The sequence below is a fragment of the Pseudophryne corroboree genome, chromosome 11 (assembly GCF_028390025.1).
Source record: "Pseudophryne corroboree isolate aPseCor3 chromosome 11, aPseCor3.hap2, whole genome shotgun sequence".
NCBI classification, from domain to species: domain Eukaryota; kingdom Metazoa; phylum Chordata; class Amphibia; order Anura; family Myobatrachidae; genus Pseudophryne; species Pseudophryne corroboree.
Window position 1 is genome coordinate 70,322,973 of NC_086454.1, and position 22,847 is coordinate 70,345,819.

Below are 22,847 nucleotides of genomic sequence, written 5' to 3' on the forward strand. Positions count from 1 at the left end.
TTTACTCTGGTTACTCGATATCATGCTTTTAAGAGGAGACATTTCCTTAAATAATAGCATATTCATTAGAGGGGATTACTAAACACAATGAAAGAGAACTCTGCTTGAAAGAACTGTTTCAGCTGCTTTGCTGCCTAACTCCTGGAACCTTTCACACATTAATTAACGAATGCCATTTGAAATCTCGTTCTTAAGTCACACGTCTTCATTTGTCTACTTTATTATCAAGATTGATATTAAAGTATTAATAGGAGCTTTATTTTTCTTCTTGGGACAGGAAGCTGGTGCTAGTTAAATTCACATTACCCGGCCATTTAAATATTTAACTTGTCCCTGCTGCATATACAAATTTCAGTCTGATGCCTTAGGCGTACAAATCATTTCTTCTGTCCTCTGCTTAAACAAATATACAGTCATGTAAATATGTGCTGTACAACCGCGCTTACAAGAATATTTAATATTTTTTCCACTATACAGATAATTCGATGTTCACCATACATCATAAACTGCAAATTACAATAGTGTCTTAGTTTAATGTTACATCTACATATTAAAAAACAAAGAGAAAAAATACAAATCAACATGCAATAACTTTCTAAGTCGTTAGCCCTTTATTTGAAGCAGTTTAGCAATTTGTGTTAAACAGTATTTAAGTCCTAAAAACAAATAAAAAATATCAAAGTCAATGTTGCTTTATTAGAAAAATATCAAAAAGTCAAAATCACATTTTGGGAAAAGCTTTAAGATTTAAAAGTACAAAAACAGTTTCTACAAAGTTCACTTAAAGCATTTTTATAAATGTAAACGGAAAAGGCTATAAATACAGTTCATTGAAACTAGTGGTGGCTTAAGCGACTTCTAGTGCAGTTTAGTGTTCAGAACACAAACATAAATAGGCAAATATCAGACCATAGATATTTCAGTTAAATTCACGATGTTGCATGTTAGAGGAATCACATATTGATATATAACTGCCATACAATATTTATGTATCACACACTACATTTTAAAACAAAGAAATCTTGAAAAGTGCCTATGGTCTGGTGCGATGTGTTCAATTGCATTGTGCTAATTTTGGACACATCTAAAACTAGGAATGGATCAACGATAGATCAATCGATCAATGATCATTTTATTTTATGAAATGACCAATGCTTCTTATTAGATAAAGTGGAGGAGCTCTGTAGCACCAGCCTTTGTTAAGGACTTCTGCAATTCTCATTGAATACTAGCTGGAAGATCATGGGCATTTTTGGATCACAATTTTGGCTCAATACTTGAGCAAGTGGACCATCATGCTGGTAATGTTATAAAGTATTTGAGAAAAATAGTACACAACCAGAGGTTTTTCCTACATCTAAAAGGTAAAACACCTGTATTATACTATCTGGTGGACACTACCTTTTGAACTTTCCACCCCCAACTTGAAGATTGTCCTTTGGTTTGTATAGTGTAGCCATGCTAGATCTATATGGCTGGCTGGATACAGCTCTTTTCTTCTTCTTCCCAGGCTGGTTTCTCACTGCTTCCTTTGGCGGTGGTGGTACATGAATAGGTTTCCATGGGATGGGATTGTAGAACTCTGGAGCAGGATAGGAGGTTCCATCATAGTATCCTAAAATAAACAGATAAGATAATAGATGTGTAGGTAGAAAGAGAGAGGGAGGACAAGCAAACAGCACATCTGTCCTATTATGAATTTTAGAAACTGAATCAGCAGTTTGTACTTAAAGCTAGCAAATTGGATAAATCTCAATTAGCTAATTTCAGTGCAATAAGACAGATAAGCAGAGAAATGGATACCCATGATCTCTGTAGTAAACAAGTAACCTACTATACAGGATAGATATATATATATATATATATATATACATACACACACAGGTTGAGTATCCCTTATCCAAAATGCTTGGGACCAAAGGTATTTTGGATATCGGATTTTTCCATATTTTGGAATAATTGCATACCATAATGAGATATCATGGTGATGGGACCTAAGTCTAAGCACATAATGCATTTATGTCTCATATACACATTATACACACAGCCTGAAGTCAATTTTAGCCAATATTTTTTATAGCTTTGTGAATTAAACAAAGTGTGTCTACATTCACACAATTCATTAATGTTTCATGTACACCTTATACACACAGCCTGAAGGTCATTTAATACAATATTTTTAAGCACTTTGTCTATTAAACAAAGTTTGTGTACATTGAGCCATCAAAAAACAAAGGTTTCACTATCTCACTCTCACTCAAAAAAGTCCATATTTCGGAATATTCAGTATTTCGGAATATTTGGATATGGGATACTCAACCTGTATATATATATATATATATATATATATATATATATATATTTATTTATATATTTTTTCTTGCTTTTTGAGCACAGATCCGGTAGCAGTTAAAGATAATAATAATAATAATTACTTTTGTTGATAGAAAAATTACAATTTTAAAAGTATCTTCTACATAATACAGGCTGCACAACTATGCTACAAACAATGGTAACTACAAATTTGTATGGATGGGGGCAAAATCCCTGCAATCATCCTGACAGCAGCACCCTGATGGATCCTGGTAAGCTTTTAACCCCACCTTTAACCCACCACTCCCGTAACTTAACTCTAACCGCCCTCACCTGCAGCCTAACCCTAACTGTCCCCTCCAGCATCCTTACCGTAACTCCCCCTCAAACACACACTGCCCCAGCCTAACCCTAACCTACATCCCTCCGCATCCTTACACTAACCCCTGTACTTACCTTCGAGATCTATACGAGTTCTGACAGTCGGAAACCCGCTGTCTGGGTTCTTACTGTCAGGATCCCAACTGCCGGAATTCTAACCACGTCTCATTTGTATTTATTAACTATATTTGGGCTGAATGGATTAAATAAAATGTGACTGATATTTGATACCACTACGTCAATTAACAGCTGTTTAATATCCGGATTCAATTAGCTGCATTAATCAGGTTCGCATGTAAATCCGCATTAATCAGATGCAGCTACAATTGAATAGACCCAGACACTGCATCAGCCCGCAGGTTGCACTTAATGCAGATTTCTGTTCGAGCCAGAAGGATGCTTGAACAGAAATCCACTGTAAGTACCCTGGTTGCGGGTGCCGCAAACGCGTTAACCCACAGCTCCAGGTACTTATCCCGGAACCTAAGGGTTAACATGCATTAACCGCAGTTTATCATGCAAGGAATTGCGTTGTCATTTAATGGCTCCAGATGTAAACCTCAGAGGCTACAACCTTTTTCCTTTTGCAGTAAGCTTTAGGGCTAATTAAATCCAGCCTTTGGATACACATAAGTGCAACTTATGAGACAATGGACACTCTTGGGATGGCACAGTTGGCATAGTGGTTAGCATTACTGCATCACAGCACCAAATTTAAATCCTCATCATGGCACTATATGTGCAGAGTTTGTATGTACTCCCTATAGCTGAAGGATAATTATGGCTAGGAGTATCATAGTTGTAGGTACCCCTGGGTGGGGGTCCACTGGATTCATGGGAAATAGTTTTAGGGTGATGCTCACAAATCGTTTTTGATTCTGCAAAGTAATCTCTATATCTTTTCATCTTACAGGGAAGGATGTACTAAAGGGAAAATGCGGCCAAAACCCCCAAAACTGCTGTTTTCAGACTCTGGCTGCATTTCCCATATGTACCAAGCTTCCGGGGCTTGGATGTGGTGGGTAACGCCAGCTTTTGTTGCCCTATAAAAGACTTGGGCTTCTAAATCGCATTTTCTCCTAAATGGGATCCCCGCTCCACCGACCAGTGCAAGACTCTGCACATGCGCAGAGGGACTCTCGGGTTCGAAACACAGAAGTCCACTTATCGCAAAGGACAGCTCTTATCGGGAGATCCGTCCTTTGCAGTCATATTCGCATTTCTATGTATATACCTTAAAGGTATGTATGAGACAAGAGGTGGGATGCAAAACACCACGAATGCATTGCTTAGTACATCACGTTCCAGAGATAAATGTAATAGCCTGATTTTGCCTTTTAAAAAATTGCTACTCAAAACAACGGGAGACTCGCCAGGAACACACCAATGCCTGCAGTTCACAGGCTATTACATTACCCCACAGTCCTAATAGGTGGAAAGCAGTCTGCATGTCATCAAAGCTCTGTATGCAAGCAATGCAGCTAAACACTACATCTACCATCATGCAGTAGCTGGCCCTCCCCTTTCACAGAAAACCTCAAAATCTTGCTCAAGAAACCTCACAAAATAGGACAGGATTTCAGTTTTTACAGTGTTTTATCCAATCCAAGCTTTTGGATGCGCTCTGGAAAACTCTCCCAATTAATAAAAGGATTTGAAATAAATTTTCATCCCATCTGAAGCCGATTTATGGAAGCAAATTTACTTAATATATTTCTCTTACGTCCTAGAGGATGCTGGGGACTCCGCAAGGACCATGGGGATAGACGGGCTCCGCAGGAGACATGGGCACTAAAAAGAACTTTAGATATGGGTGTGCACTGGCTCCTCCCTCTATGCCCCTCCTCTAGACCGCAGTTTGATACTGTGCCCAGAGGAGACTGGGTGCATTACAGGGAGCTCTCCTGAGTTTCCTGAAAACAAGTAATTTTGTTAGGTTTTTTATTTTCAGGGAGCCTGCTGGCAACAGACTCCCTGCATCGAGGGACTGAGGGGAGAGAAGCAGACCTACTTAACTGCTAGGCTCTGCTTCTTAGGCTACTGGACACCATTAGCTCCAGAGGGAGGTCGGAACGCAGGTCTCTCCTAGCTGTTCGTCCCGGAGCCGCGCCGCCGTCCTCCTCACAGAGCCGGAAGATAGAAGCCGGGTGAAGAAAGAAGACTTCAGAGGCGGCAGAAGACTTCGGATCTTCACTGAGGTAACGCTTCGCGCCATTGCTCCCGCACAACACACACACGGCAGGCACTGTAAGGGTGCATGGCACAGGGGGGGGCGCCCTGGGCAGCAATTAAACCTCTTGTCTGGCAAAATCTGGGCATATATGGGCTCTACATTATATATAAGAGATCCCCCGGCAGTTTTTGAAATAAATTGAGCGGGACCGAAGCCCGCCGCTGAGGGGGCGGAGCTTGATCCTCAGCACTCACCAGCGCCATTTTCTCCACAGCACACCGCTGAGAAGCTGGCTCCCCGGACTCTCCCCTGCTGAACACGGTGACAGAGGGTTTGAAAGAAGGGGGAAGGGAGCACATAATTTGGCGCAGTGTTTTATATATATATATATATATATATATATATATATATATGTTAAAAGCGCTATCTGGGTAATTTTTTTCCCTGGGTCATTGGCGCTGGGTGTGTGCTGGCATACTCTCTCTCTGTCTCTCCAAAGGGCCTTGTGGGGGAACTATCTCCAGATAGAGAATTCCCTGAGTGTATGGTGTGTCGGCACGCGCGTGTCGGCATGTCTGAAGCGGAAGGCTCTTCTAGGTAGGAGGTGGAGCAAATGAGTGTGGTGTCTCCGTCGGCAACGCAGACACCTGACTGGTTGGATATGTGGAATGTTTTAAATGCAAATGTGAATTTATTGCACAAAAGGTTGGACAAAGCTGAGTCCAGGGAGTGTACAGGGAGTCAAACCCTGCCTTTCACTATGTCGCAGGGACCTTCTGGGTCTCAAAAGCGCCCACTATCCCAAATAGTAGACAATGATACCGACACGGATTCTGACTCCAGTGTCGACTACGATGATGCAAAGTTGCAGCCAAAATTGGCTAAAAGTATTCATTATATGATCATTGCTATAAAAGAGGTGTTGCATATCACAGATGACCCCTCTGTCCCTGACACGAGGGTGCGCATGTATAAGGAAAAGAAACCGGAGGTAACCTTTCCCCCGTCTCACGAGCTGAACAAATTATTTGAAAAGGCTTGGGAATCTCCAGACAAGAAGCTGCAGATTCCCAAAAGGATTCTTATGGCGTACCCGTTCCCGACTAAGAACATGATACGGTGGGAATCCTCCCCGAGGGTGGATAAAGCGTTGACTCGCTTATCTAAAAAGGTAGCGCTGCCATCTCAAGATACGGCAACCCTCAAGGATCCTGCTGATCGTAGGCAGGAGACTACCTTGAAGTCTATTTACATACATACTGGTACCTTACTCAGACCGGCGATAGCGTCGGCTTGGGTTTGTAGCGCTGTAGCAGCGTGGACAGATACCTTATCTGCTGATATAGATACGCTGGATAAGGAAACCATTTTATTGACCCTGGGTCATATCAAAGATGCTGTCCTGTATATGGCAGATGCTCAGAGAGACATTGGCCTACTGGGTTCCAGAGCCAGCGCTATGACGATTTCGGCTAGACGAGCCCTATGGACCCGACAATGGACGGGCGATGCCGACTCGAAGAGGCATATGAAGGTTTTACTTTACAAGGGTGAGGAATTGTTTGGGGAAGGTCTCACAGACCTTGTTTCCACGGCTACGGCAGGTAAATCAACGTTTTTGCCTTATGTTTCCTCGCAGCCTAAGAAAACACAACATTATCAGATGCAATCCTTTCGGTCGCATAAACCCAAGAGAGTGCGGGGATCTTCCTTTCTTGCCAGAGGTAAGGGCAAGGGGAAAAAGCTGCCAACCACAGCTAGTTCCCAGGAGCAGAAGTCCTCCCCGGCCTCTACAAAATCCACCGCATGACGCTGGGACTCCGCTGAGGGAGTCCGCCCCAGTGGGGGCACGTCTTCGACTTTTCAGCCATGTCTGGGTTCACTCACAGGTGGATCCCTGGGCAATAGAAATTGTTTCCCAGGGTTACAAGCTGGAATTCGAAGAGGTGCCTCCTCGCCGGTTTTTCAAATCGGCCCTACCGGCTTCTCCCCCAGAGAGGGAGATAGTGTTAAATGCAATTCAAAACTTGTGTCTTCAGCAAGTGGTGGTCAAAGTCCCCCTGCTGCAGTATTACTCAACCCTGTTTGTAGTCCCGAAACCGGACAGTTCGGTCAGGCCCATTTTGAATTTAAAATCCTTAAACCTATACTTAAAAAGGTTCAAGTTCAAGATGGAGTCGCTCAGAGCGGTCATAGCCAGCCTGGAAGGGGGGAATTATATGGTGTCCCTGGACATAAAGGATGCATACCTTCATGTCCCCATATATCCGCCTCATCAGGCGTTCCTTAGGTTTGCTGTCCAGGATTGTCATTACCAATTTCAGACATTGCCGTTTGGGCTTTCCACGGCCCCGAGAATTTTCACAAAGGTAATGGCGGAAATGATGGTGCTCCTGCGCAAGCAGGGTGTCACAATTATCCCGTACTTGGACGATCTCCTAATAAAAGCGAGATCGAGAGAACAGTTACTGAACAGCGTATCACTCTCCCTGAGGGTGTTGCAACAGCACGGCTAGATTCTCAATATCCCTAAGTCACAGTTGGTTCCAACGACTCGTTTGCCTTCTTAGGCATGGTTCTGGATACAGACCAGAAAAGGGTTTATCTTCCGACGGGAAAGGCCCAAGAACTCGTGTCTTTGGTCAAGGACCTATTGAAGCCAAAAAGGGTGTCGGTGCATCACTGCACTCGAGTTCTGGGAAAGATGGTGGCGACTTACGAGGCCATTCCATTCGGCAGGTTCCATGCGAGAACTTTTCAATGGGACTTTCTGGACAAGTGGTCCGGGTCTCATCTACAGATTCATCAGATGATCACCCTTGTCCCCCAAAGCCAAGGTATCTCTCCTGTGGTGGCTGCAGAGTGCTAACCTTCTGGAGGGTCGCAGGTTCAGCATTCAGGACTGGGTTCTGGTAACCACGGACGCGAGCCTCCGAGGTTGGGGAGCAGTCACACAGGAGAGAAACTTCCAGGGTATCTGGTCAAGCCAGGAGGCTTGTCTTCACATCAACGTACTGGAGTTGAGGGCCATATACAACGGCCTTCGTCAAGCGGAGAATTTGCTTCGCGACCTACCGGTTCTGATTCAGTCAAGACAACATCACCGCAGTGGCTCATGTAAACCGCCATGGCGGAACAAAGAGCAGAGTGGCAATGGCAGAAACCACCAGGATTCTTCGCTGGGTGGAAAATCATGTAAGCGCTCTGACAGCAGTCTTCATTCCGGGAGTGGACAACTGGGAAGCAGACTTCCTCAGCAGACATGATCTACATCCAGGAGAGTGGGGACTTCATCAGGAAGTCTTCGCAGAAATTGCAAGTCAGTGGGGACTGCCTCAGATAGATATGATGGCGTCACGCCTCAACAAAAAGCTACCGAGGTATTGCGCCAGGTCAAGAGACCCGCAGGCGGTAGCAGTGGACGCCCTGGTGACACCGTGGGTGTTCCAGTCGGTCTATGTGTTTCCTCCTCTTCCTCTCATCTCCAAGATATTGAGAATCATAAGACGAAGAGGAGTACAGACAATTCTCATTGTTCCAGATTGGCCTCGAAGGGCCTGGTATCCGGATCTGCAGGAAATGCTCACAGAAGATCCGTGGCACCTTCCTCTCAGAGAGGACTTGTTACAACAGGGGCCCTGTCTGTTCCAAGACTTACCGCGGCTGCGTTTGACGGCATGGCGGTTGAACGCCGGATCCTAGTGGAAAAGGGCATTCCGGATGAGATCATTCCTACTCTGATAAAGGCTAGGAAAGACGTGACAGCGAAACATTATCACCATATTTGGAGGAAGTATGTCTCTTGGTGTGAGTCAAGAAATGCTCCTCCGGAGGAATTCCATCTGGGCAGTTTCCTTGACTTCCTACAGACTGGAGTGAATTTGGGCCTAAAATTAAGGTTCAGATTTCGGCCCTATCCATTTTCTTTCAGAAGGAATTGGCTTCTCTTCCGGAAGTACAGACTTTTGTGAAGGGAGTGCTGCATATACAGCCTCCTTTTGTGCTTCCAGTGGCACCCTGGGACCTTAACGTGGTGTTACGTTTCCTTAAGTCTCACTGGCACAAAAGCCCCTATCTGGTTTTCCATGTGGATAGAGTAGAGTTGCGGACTCGTCCTCAATTTTTGCCCAAGGTGGTTTCATCTTTTCATATGAACCAACCTATTGTGGTGCCTGTGGCTACGCGGGACTTGGAGGATTCCGAGTCCCTTGATGTGGTCAGGGCATTGAAAATTTAGGTAGCCAGAACGGCTAGGGTGAGGAAAACAGAGGCTCTGTTTGTCCTGTATGCATCCAACAAGGTTGGCGCTCCTGCTTCTAAGCAGACTATTGCTCGCTGGATCTGTAACACGATTCAGCAGGCTCATTCTACGGCTAGATTGCCGGTACCAAATTCGGTAAAGGCCCATTCCACTAGGAAGGTGGGCTCTTCTTGGGCGGCTGCCCGAGGGGTCTCGGCATTACAGCTTTGCCGAGCAGCGACTTGGCCGGGTTCAAACACCTTTGCAAAGTTCTACAAGTTTGATACCCTGGCTGATGAGGACCTCATGTTTGCTCAATCGGTGCTGCAGAGTCATCCGCACTCTCCTGCCTGTTTTGGAGCTTTGGTATAATCCCCATTGTCCTTACGAAGTCCCCAGCATCCTCTAGGACGTAAGAGAAAATAAGATTTTAAACCTACCAGTAAATCTTTTTCTCCTAGTCCATAGAGGATGCTGGGCGCCCGTCCCAGTGCGGACTATATTCTGCATGACTTGTATATAGTTATTGCTTACATAAGGGTTATGTTACAGTATTGATCAGTCTCGGGCTGATGCTGGTTTGTTTCATACTGTTGACTGGTTCGTATATCCAGGTTATACGGTGTGGATGGTGTGGGCTGGTATGAATCTTGCCCTTAGATTAACAAAAATCCTTTCCTCGTACTGTCCGTCTCCTCTGGGCACAGTTTCTCTAACTGAGGTCTGGAGGAGGGGGGAGCCAGTGCACACCCATATCTAAAGTTCTTTTTAGTGCCCATGTCTCCTGCGGAGCCCGTCTATCCCCATGGTCCTTACGGAGTCCCCAGCATCCTCTACGGACTAGGAGAAAAAGATTTACCGGTAGGTTTAAAATCTTATTTTTTAGCAAGTTTTCAAAACACAAAAGTTAGCTTGTTGTATGCCCTGCTCTGGCACAGTACCCAGCCAAGGAGTCTAGGCATTAATATTCCCCCTCCAATAGCAGTGTGTCTCCACAAGAGCCCACGCAGGGCAAAGCTGGTAGAGATAAGAGTTTATGGCGCTCATTCCGAGTTGTTCGCTCGCAAGCTGCTTTTAGCAGCTTTGCACACGCTAAGCCGCCGCCTACTGGGAGTGAATCTTAGCATAGTAAAATTGCGAACGAAAGATTAGTAGAATTGCGAATTGACACTTCTTAGCAGTTTCTGAGTAGCTCCACACTTACTCGGCAACTGCGATCAGTTCAGTCAGTTTCGTTCCTGGTTTGACGTCACAAACACACCCAGCGTTCGCCCAGACACTCCTCCGTTTCACCAGCCACTCCCGCATTTTTCCCAGAAACGGTAGCGTTTTTTCGCACACACCCATAAAACGGCCAGTTTCCGCCCAGAAACACCCACTTCCTGTCAATCACATTACGATGACCAGAACGAAGAAAAAACCTCGTAATGCCGTGAGTAAAAATCCTAACTGCATAGCAAATTTACTTGGCGCAGTCGCACTGCGGACATTGCGCATGCGCATTAGCAAAAAAATAACGAGCTAACAACTCAGAATGACCACCTATACCATCTCCAGATAAGAAGGTTAGATCCTGATTTTCAGAAAAAGGAGAAATCAAAAATCTCTTTTTTTTCTAAATATTGAATTTTTTTTGACCCGATTCCTACCCACTATCCTTATATTAACTTTAGTATTGTTGAGCTTGAATAGATTCATACCAGAAACCAGACTGGGCCACAGGGATACACTGCATGAGGGCCCAGCGAATTGCTGTTCTTGTACATTACCATGTATGCAGTATTTACTTATAATGGTTACTGGCCGCACTGCTAAGTATGGGCCCTGCATTCCCCCAGTGGGCCCTTCATGCTCCAGTCCGACACTGAAGGAAACCATGACTGTTGTACATAGCATTCAAAGGGAATTTGTTGTACTGATGAAAATAGGATTTTAATACCTACCACTAAATCCTATTCTCTTAGTCCGTAGAGGATGCTGGGAATGCTTCAAGAACCATGGGGTATAGACGGGATCCGCAGGAGACATGGGTACACTATAAGACTTTGAATGGGTGTGAGCTGGCTCCTCCCTCTATGCCCCTCCTCCAGACTCCAGTTATAGGAACTGTGCCCAGGGAGACGGACATAAAAGATTTATTTAATTATTTTAAACTAAGGTGAGATACATACCAGCTCACACCACTAACACGCCGTACAACATGGCATTCAACAACAACAACGCATGCAACGGCATGACCAACAACAGTCACAGATTGACTGAACTCAACGCAACCTGAGCGTAACTATAACCAAACTGCAGGTACAGCCCGCACTGGGACGGGCGCCCAGCATCCTCTACGGACTAAGAAAAGTATTTACCGGTAGGTATTAAATCCTATTTTCTCATACGTTCTAGAGGATGCTGGGGATCCTTCAAGAACCATGGGGTTTATACCAAAGCTCTAGAACGGGCGGGAGAGTGCGGATGACTCTGCAGCACCGATTGACCAAACAAGAGGTCCTCCTCAGCCAGGGTATCAAACTTGTAAAACTTCGCAAAGGTGTTTGAACCCGACCAAGTAGCAGCTCGGCAAAGTTGTAACGCCAAGACTCCCCAGGCAGCCGCCCAGGATGAGCCCACCTTCCTGGTAGAATGGGCTTTCACCGATTTCGGTAACGGCAATCCTGCCCTAGAATGAGCCTGCTGAATCGTATTACAAATCCAGCGTGCAATAGTCTGCTTAGAAGCAGGAGCCCCAATCTTGTTTGGAGCCCACAGGACAAACAGAGCCTCTGTTTTCCTAATCTGCGCCGTTCTGGCGATAAAGATCTTCAAAGCTCTGACCACATCGAGAGACTTAGACTCCGCCAAGGCGTCAGTAGCCACTGGCACCACAATTGGCTGGTTAACATGAAATGATGAAACCACTTTTGGCAGAAATTGCTGACGAGTTCTCAACTCCGCTCTATCAGCATGGAAAATCAAATAGGGGCTTTTGTGAGACAAAGCCGCCAACTCAGACACTCGCCTTGCAGACGCCAAGGCCAACAACATGGCCACTTTCCAAGTAAGGAATTTTAACTCAACCCTGCGCAAAGGTTCAAACCAATGTGATTGCAAGAATTGCAACACCACATTAAGATCCCATGGTGCCACTGGGGGCACAAAGGGAGGTTGGATGTGCAGCACGCCTTTTACGAAGGTCTGAACTTCTGGAAGGGAGGCCAATTCTTTTTGAAAAAAAGATCAACAAGGCCGAAATCTGTACTTTAATAGAGCCTAACTTTAGGCCCGCATCCACACCTGCTTGTAGGAAGTGGAGCAAACGCCCCAGGTGAAATTCTTCCGTAGGAGCCTTCTTGGATTCACACCAAGACACATATTTTCTCCAAATACGGTGGTAATGCTTTGCCGTTACTTCTTTTCTAGCCTGAAGAAGTGTAGGAATGACTTCACCGGGAATACCCTTTCGGGCTAGGATTTGGCGTTCAACCGCCATGCCGTTAAACGCAGCCGCGGTAAGTCCTGATACACGCACGGCCCCTGTTGTAACAGGTCCTCCCGAAGAGGAAGAGGCCAGGGATCTTCTACGAGCAACTCATGAAGATCTGGATACCAGGCCCTTTTTGGCCAATCCGGAACAATGAGGATCGCCTGAACCCTTGTTCTTCTTTAATTTTTATCACCTTTGGAATGAGTGGAAGTGGAGGGAACACATAGACCGACTGAAACACCCATTGTGTCACTAGGGCGTCCACCGCTATCGCTTGAGGGTCCCTTGACCTGGAACAATATCTCTGAAGTTTCTTGTTGAGGCGGGACGCCATCATGTCCACTTGAGGAACTCCCCAACGACTTGTCACTTCTGCAAAGACCTCTTGATGAAGACCCCACTCTCCTGGATGCAGATCGCGTCTGCTGAGGAAGTCTGCTTCCCAGTTGTCCACTCCTGGAATGAAGACCGCTGACAGAGCGCTGGCATTTTTTCCGCCCAGCAAAGAATCTTTGTGGCCTCAGCCATCGCCGCTCTGCTCTTTGTTCCGCCCTGGCGGTTTATGTACGCCACTGCTGTCACGTTGTCTGACTGAATCAAGACCGGCAGACCTCGAAGATGATGTTCTGCTTGCAGTATGCCGTTGTAGATGGCTCTTAATTTCAGAATGTTTATGTGTAGACAAGCTTCCTGGCTCGACCACTTTCCCTGAAAGTTTCTTCCCTGTGTGACTGCTCCCCAGCCTTGGAGGCTTGCATCTGTGGTCACCAGGATCCAATCCTGAATCCCGAACCTGCATCCCTCCAGAAGGTGAGAACTGTGCAGCCACCACAGAAGGGAAACCCTGGTCCTGGGAGATAGAATTATTTTCCGGTGCATGTCCAGGTGAGACCCGGACCACTCGTCCAACAAGTTCCATTGAAACACCCTGGCATGGAACCTGCCATACGGAATGGCCTCGTAGGCCGCCACCATCTTCCCCAGCAACGGAGTGCAGTGAAGAACAGACACCCTTGCTGGTTTCAGAATCTGTTTTACCATGTTCTGTATTTCCAGAGCTTTTTCCACTGGAAGAAAAACTCTCTGCAATTCTGTATCCAGAATCATACCCAGGAACGACAACCGTGTCGTTGGATCCAACTGTCATTTTGGCAAATTTAGGAGCCAACCGTGTTGTTGCAGAATCGTTAGTGAAAGGGCAACATTCTTCAACAATTGTTCCTTGGACCTCGCCTTTATGAGGAGATTGTCCAAGAACGGCATAATTGTGATTCCGTGCTTGCGCAGAAGAACCATCATTTCCGCCATTACTTTGGTGAAAATCCTCGGAGCCGTGGACAGCCCAAACGGCAACGTCTGAAATTGGTAATGACAATCCTGCACAGCAAATCTCAGGTAAGCCTGAGGCATCTTTTATGTCGACCGACACCATAAAGTCTCCCTCCTCCAGACTGGAGATCACTGCTCGTAGAGATTCCATCTTGAACTTGAATTTTTTGAGAAAGAAATTGAGGGATTTTAGGTTTAGAATCAGTCTGACTGAGCCATCCAGCTTCGGGACCACAAACAGGCTTGAATAAAAGCCTTCCCCCTGTTGAGCCGGGGGTACGGTGACAATCACTTGATTTTGACACAACTTTAGTATCGCATCGCTTACTATCTCCCTTTCTGGAAGAGAAGCTGGCAAGGCCGATTTGAAAAATCGGTGAGGGGGCACGTCTTGAAACTCTAACTTGTACCCTTGGGTTATTATTTCCAATATCCAAGGATCCAGGTACGAGTGCACCCAGACCTGACTGAAGAGTCGGAGACGTGCCCCCACCGGTGCGGACTCCCGCAGAGAAGCCCCAGGGTCATGCGGTGGATTTGGTAGAAACCAGAGAGGACTTCTGCTCTTGGGAACTTGCCACAGCCTGTGACCTTTTTCCCCCCTTCCTTTTCCTCTTGCAGCAAGGAAGGAGGACCCTCGCCCTTTTTTGAATTTATTGGGCCTGAAAGGACTGCATCTGATAGTGGGGAGTTTTCTTCTGTTGTGCCGGAACATAAGGTAAAAATTACGACTTACCCGCGGTAGCCGTAGACACCAGGTCAGTGAGGCCGTCGCTAAACAAGACCCTACCGTTAAACTTTAGAGACTCCATCGCCTTCTTAGAATCATCGTCAGCATTCCATTGATAAATCCACAACGTTCTTCTCGCGGAGACTGCCATGGCATTGGCTCTTGATCCCAGAAGGCCAATATCCCTCACAGCTTCTTTTAAATATGCTGCAGCGCCCCTGATGTGACCCAGAGTCAAAAGCACACTATTCCTGTCTAGGGTATATACCTCAGATGATAAGTTATCTGCTCACCTTTCAATAGCGCTACTCACCCATGCCGCAGCAACGGCAGGCCTGAGTAGCGCCCCCGTAGTGACATAAATGGATTTTAGTGTATTTTCCGGCTTACCATCCGCAGGATCTTTTAGGGCTGCCATGTCAGGGGACGGGAGCGCGACCTTTTTGGAAAGACGCGATAAAGCTTTGTCTACCGTGGGGACTGACTCACACTTTTCCCTATCCCCAGCAGGGAACGGATATGCCACTGGAATTCTTTTGGGAACATGAATCCTTTTGTCAGGATTTTCCCAAGCTTTTTCAAAAAGTGCGTTCAGCTCATGAGAGGGAGGAAACGTTACCTCAGGTTTCTTTCCTTTATACATACAGACCCTAGTATCAGGAACAGCAGGGTCCTCAGCGATATGTAATACTTCCTTTATCGCCATAATCATGTACTGAATACTCTTAGCCAGTTTCGGATATAATCTGGCATCACTATAGTCAACACTGGAATCAGAGTCCGTGTCGGTATCTGTATCAGTTATCTGGGTAAATGCACGTTTCTGTGACCCCAAAAGGGTCTGGGCCTGTGACGAAGCATCTTCCATGGATTTCCTCCATGTCTGGTTTTTAGACTCAGATTTATCAAATCTCTTAGCCAACTTAGTCACATTTGCGTTTAAAACACTCAATATATTCACCCAATCATCCGTCGGCGGTGCCGACACTGCCACTCTCACAGAATTGTCTGTCCCCACTCCAGCCTCCTCCTGGGAAGAGCATTCAGGCTCAGACATGTCGACACACACACGTACCGACAGCCACAACCACACTGGGCTATAGGAGACAGACCCACAATAAAGCCTGCCAGAGAGACACAGAGAGAGTTCTGCCAGCTCACACCCAGCGCCTATCCCGGTTCTGAAGACAGCACAAGACTGCCCAGACCTGCTAGCGCTTTTACATATAATAATAAATCACCAAATTACTAGTGCCCCCCCCCCCCCCCCCCCCCCCCCCCACACCGTTTTATCACCCTGTTACTTGCACAGCAGTGTGGAGATCAGGTCCAGCGTCTCTGCAGCCTTCTGTGAAGAGAAAAATGGCGCTGGTCAGAGCTGTGTGGGCTAAGCCCCGCCCACTACATGGCGCTCTTCAGTCCCGCTAAAAAATCTTTATACTGGCGGGGGTCCCTTAACTAGTGCCTGGGCACTGTCATGTGCTATGCCAGTGGTGTTTGAGGTCCCTCATGCTGCCCAGGGCGCCCCCCCCTGCGCCCTGCAGTGCCATGATCTGTGTGGGAGCATGGCGTGCAGCGCGACCGCTGCGCGGTGCCTCAAACGCGCCTTCTGCCTTCACTGAAGTCTTCTGATCTTCTCATACTCACCCGGCTTCTGTCTTCTGGCTCTGTGAGGGGGGTGACGGAGCGGCTCTGGGAACAAGCAGCTAGGCGTACCAAGTGATCGAACCCTCTGGAGCTAATGGTGTTCAGTAGCCTAAGAAGCAGAGCCCTTGAACTTAGAAGAAGTAGGTCTGCTTCTCTCCCCTCAGTCCCACGATGCAGGGAGCCTGTTGCGAGCAGGTCTCCCTGAAAATAACAAACCTAATAAAAGTATTTTTCTGAGAAACTCTGGAGAGCTCCTCAGTGTGCATCCAGTCTCACTGGTCACAGAATCTAACTGGAGTCTGGAGGAGGGGCATAGAGGGAGGAGCCAGTTCACACCCATTCAAAGTCTTATAGTGTGCCCATGTCTCCTGCGGATCCAGTCTATACCCCATGGTTCTTGAAGCATCCCCAGCATCCTCTAGGACATATGAAAAAGGAGAATTGTGACATCATCAGGGATTTCCATGTGCAGCAGCTACTGGGAGATTACATCTCCACATCTGTCAGCACTCATAGATCCAGTGTAACCCAGATCTAGCAGTTGCTCGTAGGCCAGCTACCGTTAGATCAAGGTTACACTCAATTGATCACTGACACTAGGGGGAGATCAGTATGAACGAGAAAGGAAGGCAGTGAAGACGGGCATACTAACAGAAGATAAGGAAGGATGATACACATTGCATGACAAGTACAGTCATGAACTTCAGCTGGTTGCCCACAAGTCAACACTTTCCGTAATCAAAAAACATACACCTGTAAAAAAAACAAAAAAAAAAAACAGCTAGCTGAATTCTCCATCACCTTTCAGGAACTTTATTTTTTTAAAACAAAGGCTCTGTATTTGGTAAAGGGCCCCTTTTTGCTTTGTCTTCGTGTGAAATTACTTATACCACGTCTTTGTGCCTTTCAATGAACCATGAAGGTTATCTGCCAACCATGTGTGCAAGTGTGACAAATATATACCCTGGAGCAAGAACCCAACTCTGACTCTCCAAGAAAATTAAGACTGAGTGACCTGTGATTGACTATTAACGTTCTGGAATACAGATGCCCAGACACTGGTTGACAGGAGGAATGTGTGAAGCTCACAATGTCAGTATGTATCACCCATAAGGACTGTGCACAAAACAGCTCAGAGCAGACCTGAATGCAAACTCTGGCATATGTTCTGTGCTGGGGAGGGTGTTTCGAGACGGCAATGGAAACTGTCAGCACTTTATGAGCTTCCAACAAAGGTATGAAAAGCATGCCCGGCCTGTCTCCACTCCAGAAAGGCAGTAAATGCATTTACCATGTTAAAACGCTAGAATTGTACAGCTTGTAAAACTTTACATGGAAAAATCATTGTACTTTTGTTTGTATGCTTGTTAAACAAACAAACAAATCCATTTGTTAATAGTAAAATAAAATGCAGTTGTGTCCACATACAACTAGCCTCAATACCGTTAAATGGCGCAAAACACTTGGCGCGAGTGATCCGCCACGTCCTAATGTAGCTATGCTAGTACCAGGCATCTTTTCTCCCGATGATACATCTTAGCCGCAATGCGATACGACTAGGATGCACGAGGAGACTGCGCAGATGAATTTAGTATGTTACACTTGTTTATCGGTGTACAACTGAATCGCTACACAAAGCGCAATGAAAAAAAGTCACAGCCACTGCATGTTAGATTCAGACTCAGCTGCAGACATATATACAAGGGTCTCATATCAAATTAATCAGTGCAGTCTAACTAGGTGCATCTTAGTCGCAATGTGTTGTGACTAAGATGCATTTTCATGGGGAAAAAGGATATGAGCAAAACACTAGCAGAGTCACATGGGACCTGGCACCGAAAGGAGCTGTTTGGCACGACTGCAGCCATATGGTATGAGGACACATCTGAACATTGCAATGTACTTGATGAACAAAAAGGTTAATTACATTTTGTACTTTGCCTCATGGTAATGTTGCTATCAGACTAAAAAGACTCAATGTAAATTATCAGGAAATCAATGTGTTTGTGAGGATTGTTCATCTCCATCCTGGTTATTTTCTTTGAGGGTTTTTTTTTTTTTTTTAAAGCTTTTCAGGGATTTAAGTATCTCTATAGAAGTCAGACAGTCAACGAATGTAAAAAAAATATTGCTGCAAATTTGTATCTCTTGCGTAATGACCAAAAATAATTAAAGAAAAGATTTTGTAAAAAATTTTTTTTAAAAAGGTAAAAAAAAAAAAAAAGGCCTAGTTTGCCACTAGTACAGACCTGTTAGTTTTCCACTGACATAGCCATAGCTGTTGAGCGTCGGACGTGGCTTATTTTTGGCCTGTTCTAACCACTCCTTGAACATCTGATCAGCCTTCTCCTTCTTCTCTCTTTGCTCAGCTTCACGTTTCTCCTCTTCCTCCTGCACAGAAACACATCAGATCCCAATTACCTCCTCATTACTTCTGCCCTCTTGCCCCTTTGCAAATAACTAAAATAAAAAAACCTTTCAAACCTCATATCAGAAGTCTAAACACCTACTTCATAAATAATTGCCAGTCTAAAATCAACTATGCTGAATGTTCTAGATTTCTTTCATCTAGAACACAGATGCCAGGCCGATATAACATGTGATAGTCGTAATAGATGCTACCCAGAGCATGATGTGGCCTCTCTACTAACTGCAAGGACAGGTCTGTTTCCGCTCACACTGCAGTTCATTAAAAAAACAAAAATAAAAATATGTATAGTCTGCTCTGCAATCTCCCTCAGGTCTTATACCTCAGCAAGGTTTGTTATTTGCCATTTTACAAACGTTACATAAATGTATTTCATGGAATTTATTAAATATCCTCTATGTTTCCAGGAGGGATTGTAATTCATGGTTACAGGAATGTACTGCACCCACAGAATGGTCTACAAAAAGGAAGGGGTCTTCCGAAAGGGCTAGCTCCATTACCAGCAAGAAAGCTACATTTCTAGCTCCTGCTCAATGATTTTACTTCATAGAATCGAGCTCTGTTCAGTAGAAAGATATTTTTTTACTTGTATGCTTAGCAATTTAACAGACACTATAAAACCAGATCCTAAATATTTTAAGATTTTGTAAGTTATACCAATTTTATAAAGAAATTATATTATAGAAAATAATTTCATTATCACCCTTATTCATTTATTCTGCTGGAAAGTCCTCCATGCATCGCGGCCCACCGTCATGCTGAAGGCTTTGAGCTCTGTTCCCGAGAACCGGCAGTTGCTGGTTTCCGTGGTTTACCTCTAGTGCCTCTGGTGGCTGTAGAAGAACCTATGGTTTTTCCCTTAAACTTGGCAGTCCAAAAGAACTGTAGATTAGGCCCTGAGTAGGCCTTCCTGGCTGGGGGAGCTGCAGAAGGAAGATATGTACACTTACCTGCAGTAGCTTTGAAGATCCATTTGTCTAGTTCATCTCCAAATAAGGCCTCTCCTGTGAAGGGCAGGCCTTCCACGCCTTTCCTGGAGTCTCTGCGTGCCGACACTGCCATAGCAGTGGTGCATGCATTAAGCAAGCCTATACTTTTATGGCTTATACCATAAAATTCGCAGAGTCCTGTATATGTTGCAGGAGTAAAATAATCTCCCCCTGAGGCAAGGTACCTAACCCCTCAATTAGGTTATCCAATCATTTGGCAATGGCCTTAGTAATCCACCCACATGCTATAGTGGGTCTCTGGGCCACCCCAGCAGCTGTATACAAAGATTTGAGTGTATTCTCAATTCTACGTTCAGCCGTGTCTGTCTGGGAAGCTGCACCCGGGACAGACAGTACAATTTTCCGTGACAGCCTGAATACTGATGCATCCACTATCGGTGAATTTTCCAATTTTTTCCTATCCTCAGGAGGAAAAGGAAAAGATGATATCAATATTTTAGGGATTTTAAATGTCTGATCAGGATTAACCCACGGTTCTTCAAAACAGGGTATTTAGTTCCTTTGACACAGGAAAAGTGGCTGAGGATTTCTTTTTTTATATTACAATAATATTCCTTAGTCTTCTCTGATACCTTATCAGGGATATGCAGAATGTCTCTGATAGCTTCTATGAGCGCCTCTATTCCCTGTGACAGAATAGCCTCCCCCACCTGAGTCCAACTCCCCCCTCCTCCATGTCTGACCCGTCATACTCCGTGTCAGACTGCAGGATATTGGCCAAAGGACGTTTTTGCTGACAAATGGCAAGGGACTGAAACGCTGGTATGGGTACTGAGTCTCTGTTCATAAACTCAGTCATCGATTGTCTTAAGTATTGCATCTCTTTCTCATTGCGGGACAATTTAGTAGAGATATTTGAAATCATTCCCCTAATGGTATCCAGCCAAGCTGGCTCTGCCCCATTAGCTTGGGAGGGTACACTGCACTGAACCCCCAGGAGAAGAGGAACACTGTGCCTTACATGAAACAAACTCTTTGTCTGACATACTGTGACAGTGACAGCACACACAGGAAAAGGTTAAATGCACAATTAACCCACAAAGAGCCCTTCAAGAGAGACACAGAGATAGCCTGGAGCTAACACACAGCCCTTACTGCTAATGCCAAGCTTATGCCCTTTTTCCACTTGCTAGCACGGGTCGCAGCCGGGAGCCTGACATGGCTGCGACCCGTGCTAGAGCCCCCTTTTACACTGCGCTCACTATCCCGGCATATTGCCGGGTTGGTGACACTGCTAGTGACGCAGCAAGGGCGGCGCTGGGAGATCACATTATCTCCCAGCGCCGCCCTTCCATACAGTGTAAACGGGAGCCGTGTCGGAGACCGATGGAAAAAAAAAAAAACCTGTAAAAAAGGACACCTCAGGGTACGTTTATTCAGTTGCAGTTTAGGGTACATTTCCTCTTTCTTAGACATGTCTTTTTTCACATTTTTCATCAGTATCCGAGTGCAACCTGGGATTGGGACTCATATAATTCATACTAAACTGCATTTATGAGGCTTTAACAGATTTACTGTAAGCAGCTGACCAGTAAAGTACAATGGATAAAGTTATTTTGGATCTCAACCAATAATTTGAGCATGCAACCTAATTGGTATAGTAAGATAGGTTATAGCAATAGGAAAGAGGTACGTACAGGTCCTTGCCGTGGTTGCTGCTCCCTCACTCACCACAATGAAATATAGGACCTTTATCATACTCCTGTTGTACTGCCTTGCTGCCCATCCCTTCCAGCTGTCAAATCACTGCTGTCATCTACCACTTCCGTTACATAGAACAACCTCTGACAAGCCTGGAGTAATGCCTGGTCCCCCCGCTAATTAAGGGAACAGAGGCAAGTTGACAGCTGGACAGTTCAATATTACATCAGCAAACTTTCTGTTTACAGGAAACTGCTTTCAGTGTGTAAAGTTCTCCATGTGGTTGTTGTGGTGAGGAGGGTGGGGGTCTCATCAATACTTCCCTATGCAGACCATTATTTTCTAGTTACACCCCTGAGCCCAATAATGCAACCAAGTGTCTCAGTGGGGTCATAGGTTCTAGGAAACGGATGGCTGCATTCTAATGAATGTTGCTTCAGCTGACAAAATGACTTCCTCTGCAGTGTGTGGTCCACAGGTGCACCATCAGATAGATTGGTTGTGGACCTCAATGCACTTTGCAATAAAATGTGGATTAGAAATACATTTTATAACATTAATTAAAATTTTTCACTAAATGCGAGCTCCAATAATACAGACCTTTTCTTTTCTCTTCCTCTCCAGCTCCTCTTCTTTCTTTTTACTTAACCACTCTTCGTATTTCTCTTTACTCTTCTCTTGTAAGGAATGTTTCCTCCGTTCTTCAAATTCTTTTTCCTGGAGCTCCAGTAGAAGTTTATGCTCCTTCTCCTTTCTTTCCTATATGGAAGGGAAAGAAACAAACTAAGCTGCTTGTTGCTAAAGAGATCACAGCTTTCCACGCTAAACAAGGCTGGTGACTGTAAACTCAACTGTTCTAAAATGTTTGCATAAATGCCATAGCTCAGTGGTTCCCAAACTGGGTGCTGTGGCACCCTGTAGTGCTTCGGGGCACTTTCAGTGGTGCCATGGGATTGTGGTCCAGGACCATATCAAATGGTCAATGTACTAGGCAAAACCAGTGCTGGTAGCTGCCAATCATAAAATATGTGGACAAAAGCAAGCACAGCCCTGTCCACCATGTGACTGAACGTAAGGATGACAGGTGAGCACAATTTACTTAATTTAATCGTTTTTGCTAACTTTCTCAATAAGAAACTTTTGGCCTAAAACTCTGATACTCTAGAGCGCCATGATTCAAGAATGCTTAGGAACCACTGCCATAGCCAAATAGAAATTAAGGTAATATGCGAGCGTACATGTGAAAGCCTCAACAGGAATACAGAATTGGACACATTTGTAGAAGCTAAAATACCAACTGGCTTCGTAAACTTGGTTTCCTGTTCTGCACACAACACCCCATGGCACTATAGATGGATCAAGATATAAAATTAGTGCCCCAAACCCCCACTCAGAAGACCTCTGCCCATGTAACTTAACACTCCTCAAAATCAAAATACCCATTACTTGTCCAGGGTTAGTAACAAAGCGATGTAAGTGG

General features: G+C 45.2%; 1 protein-coding gene across 1 annotated transcript in view; it reads right to left on the reverse strand.

The window, feature by feature from the left end:
• Positions 1-588: 588 nt before the first annotated feature.
• The window catches only part of CCDC34 (coiled-coil domain containing 34), a 123,180-nt gene continuing 100,921 nt past the window's right edge, over positions 589-22,847 (reverse strand). The window contains exons 5-7 of the mRNA XM_063944410.1: positions 21,968-22,126; positions 18,538-18,679; positions 589-1,615 (exon numbers count right to left, since the gene is read on the reverse strand). Coding sequence (XP_063800480.1) covers positions 1,398-1,615; positions 18,538-18,679; positions 21,968-22,126 — 519 coding nt within the window. The 3' untranslated portion in view covers positions 589-1,397. The remainder of the gene's footprint in view (positions 1,616-18,537; positions 18,680-21,967; positions 22,127-22,847) is intronic.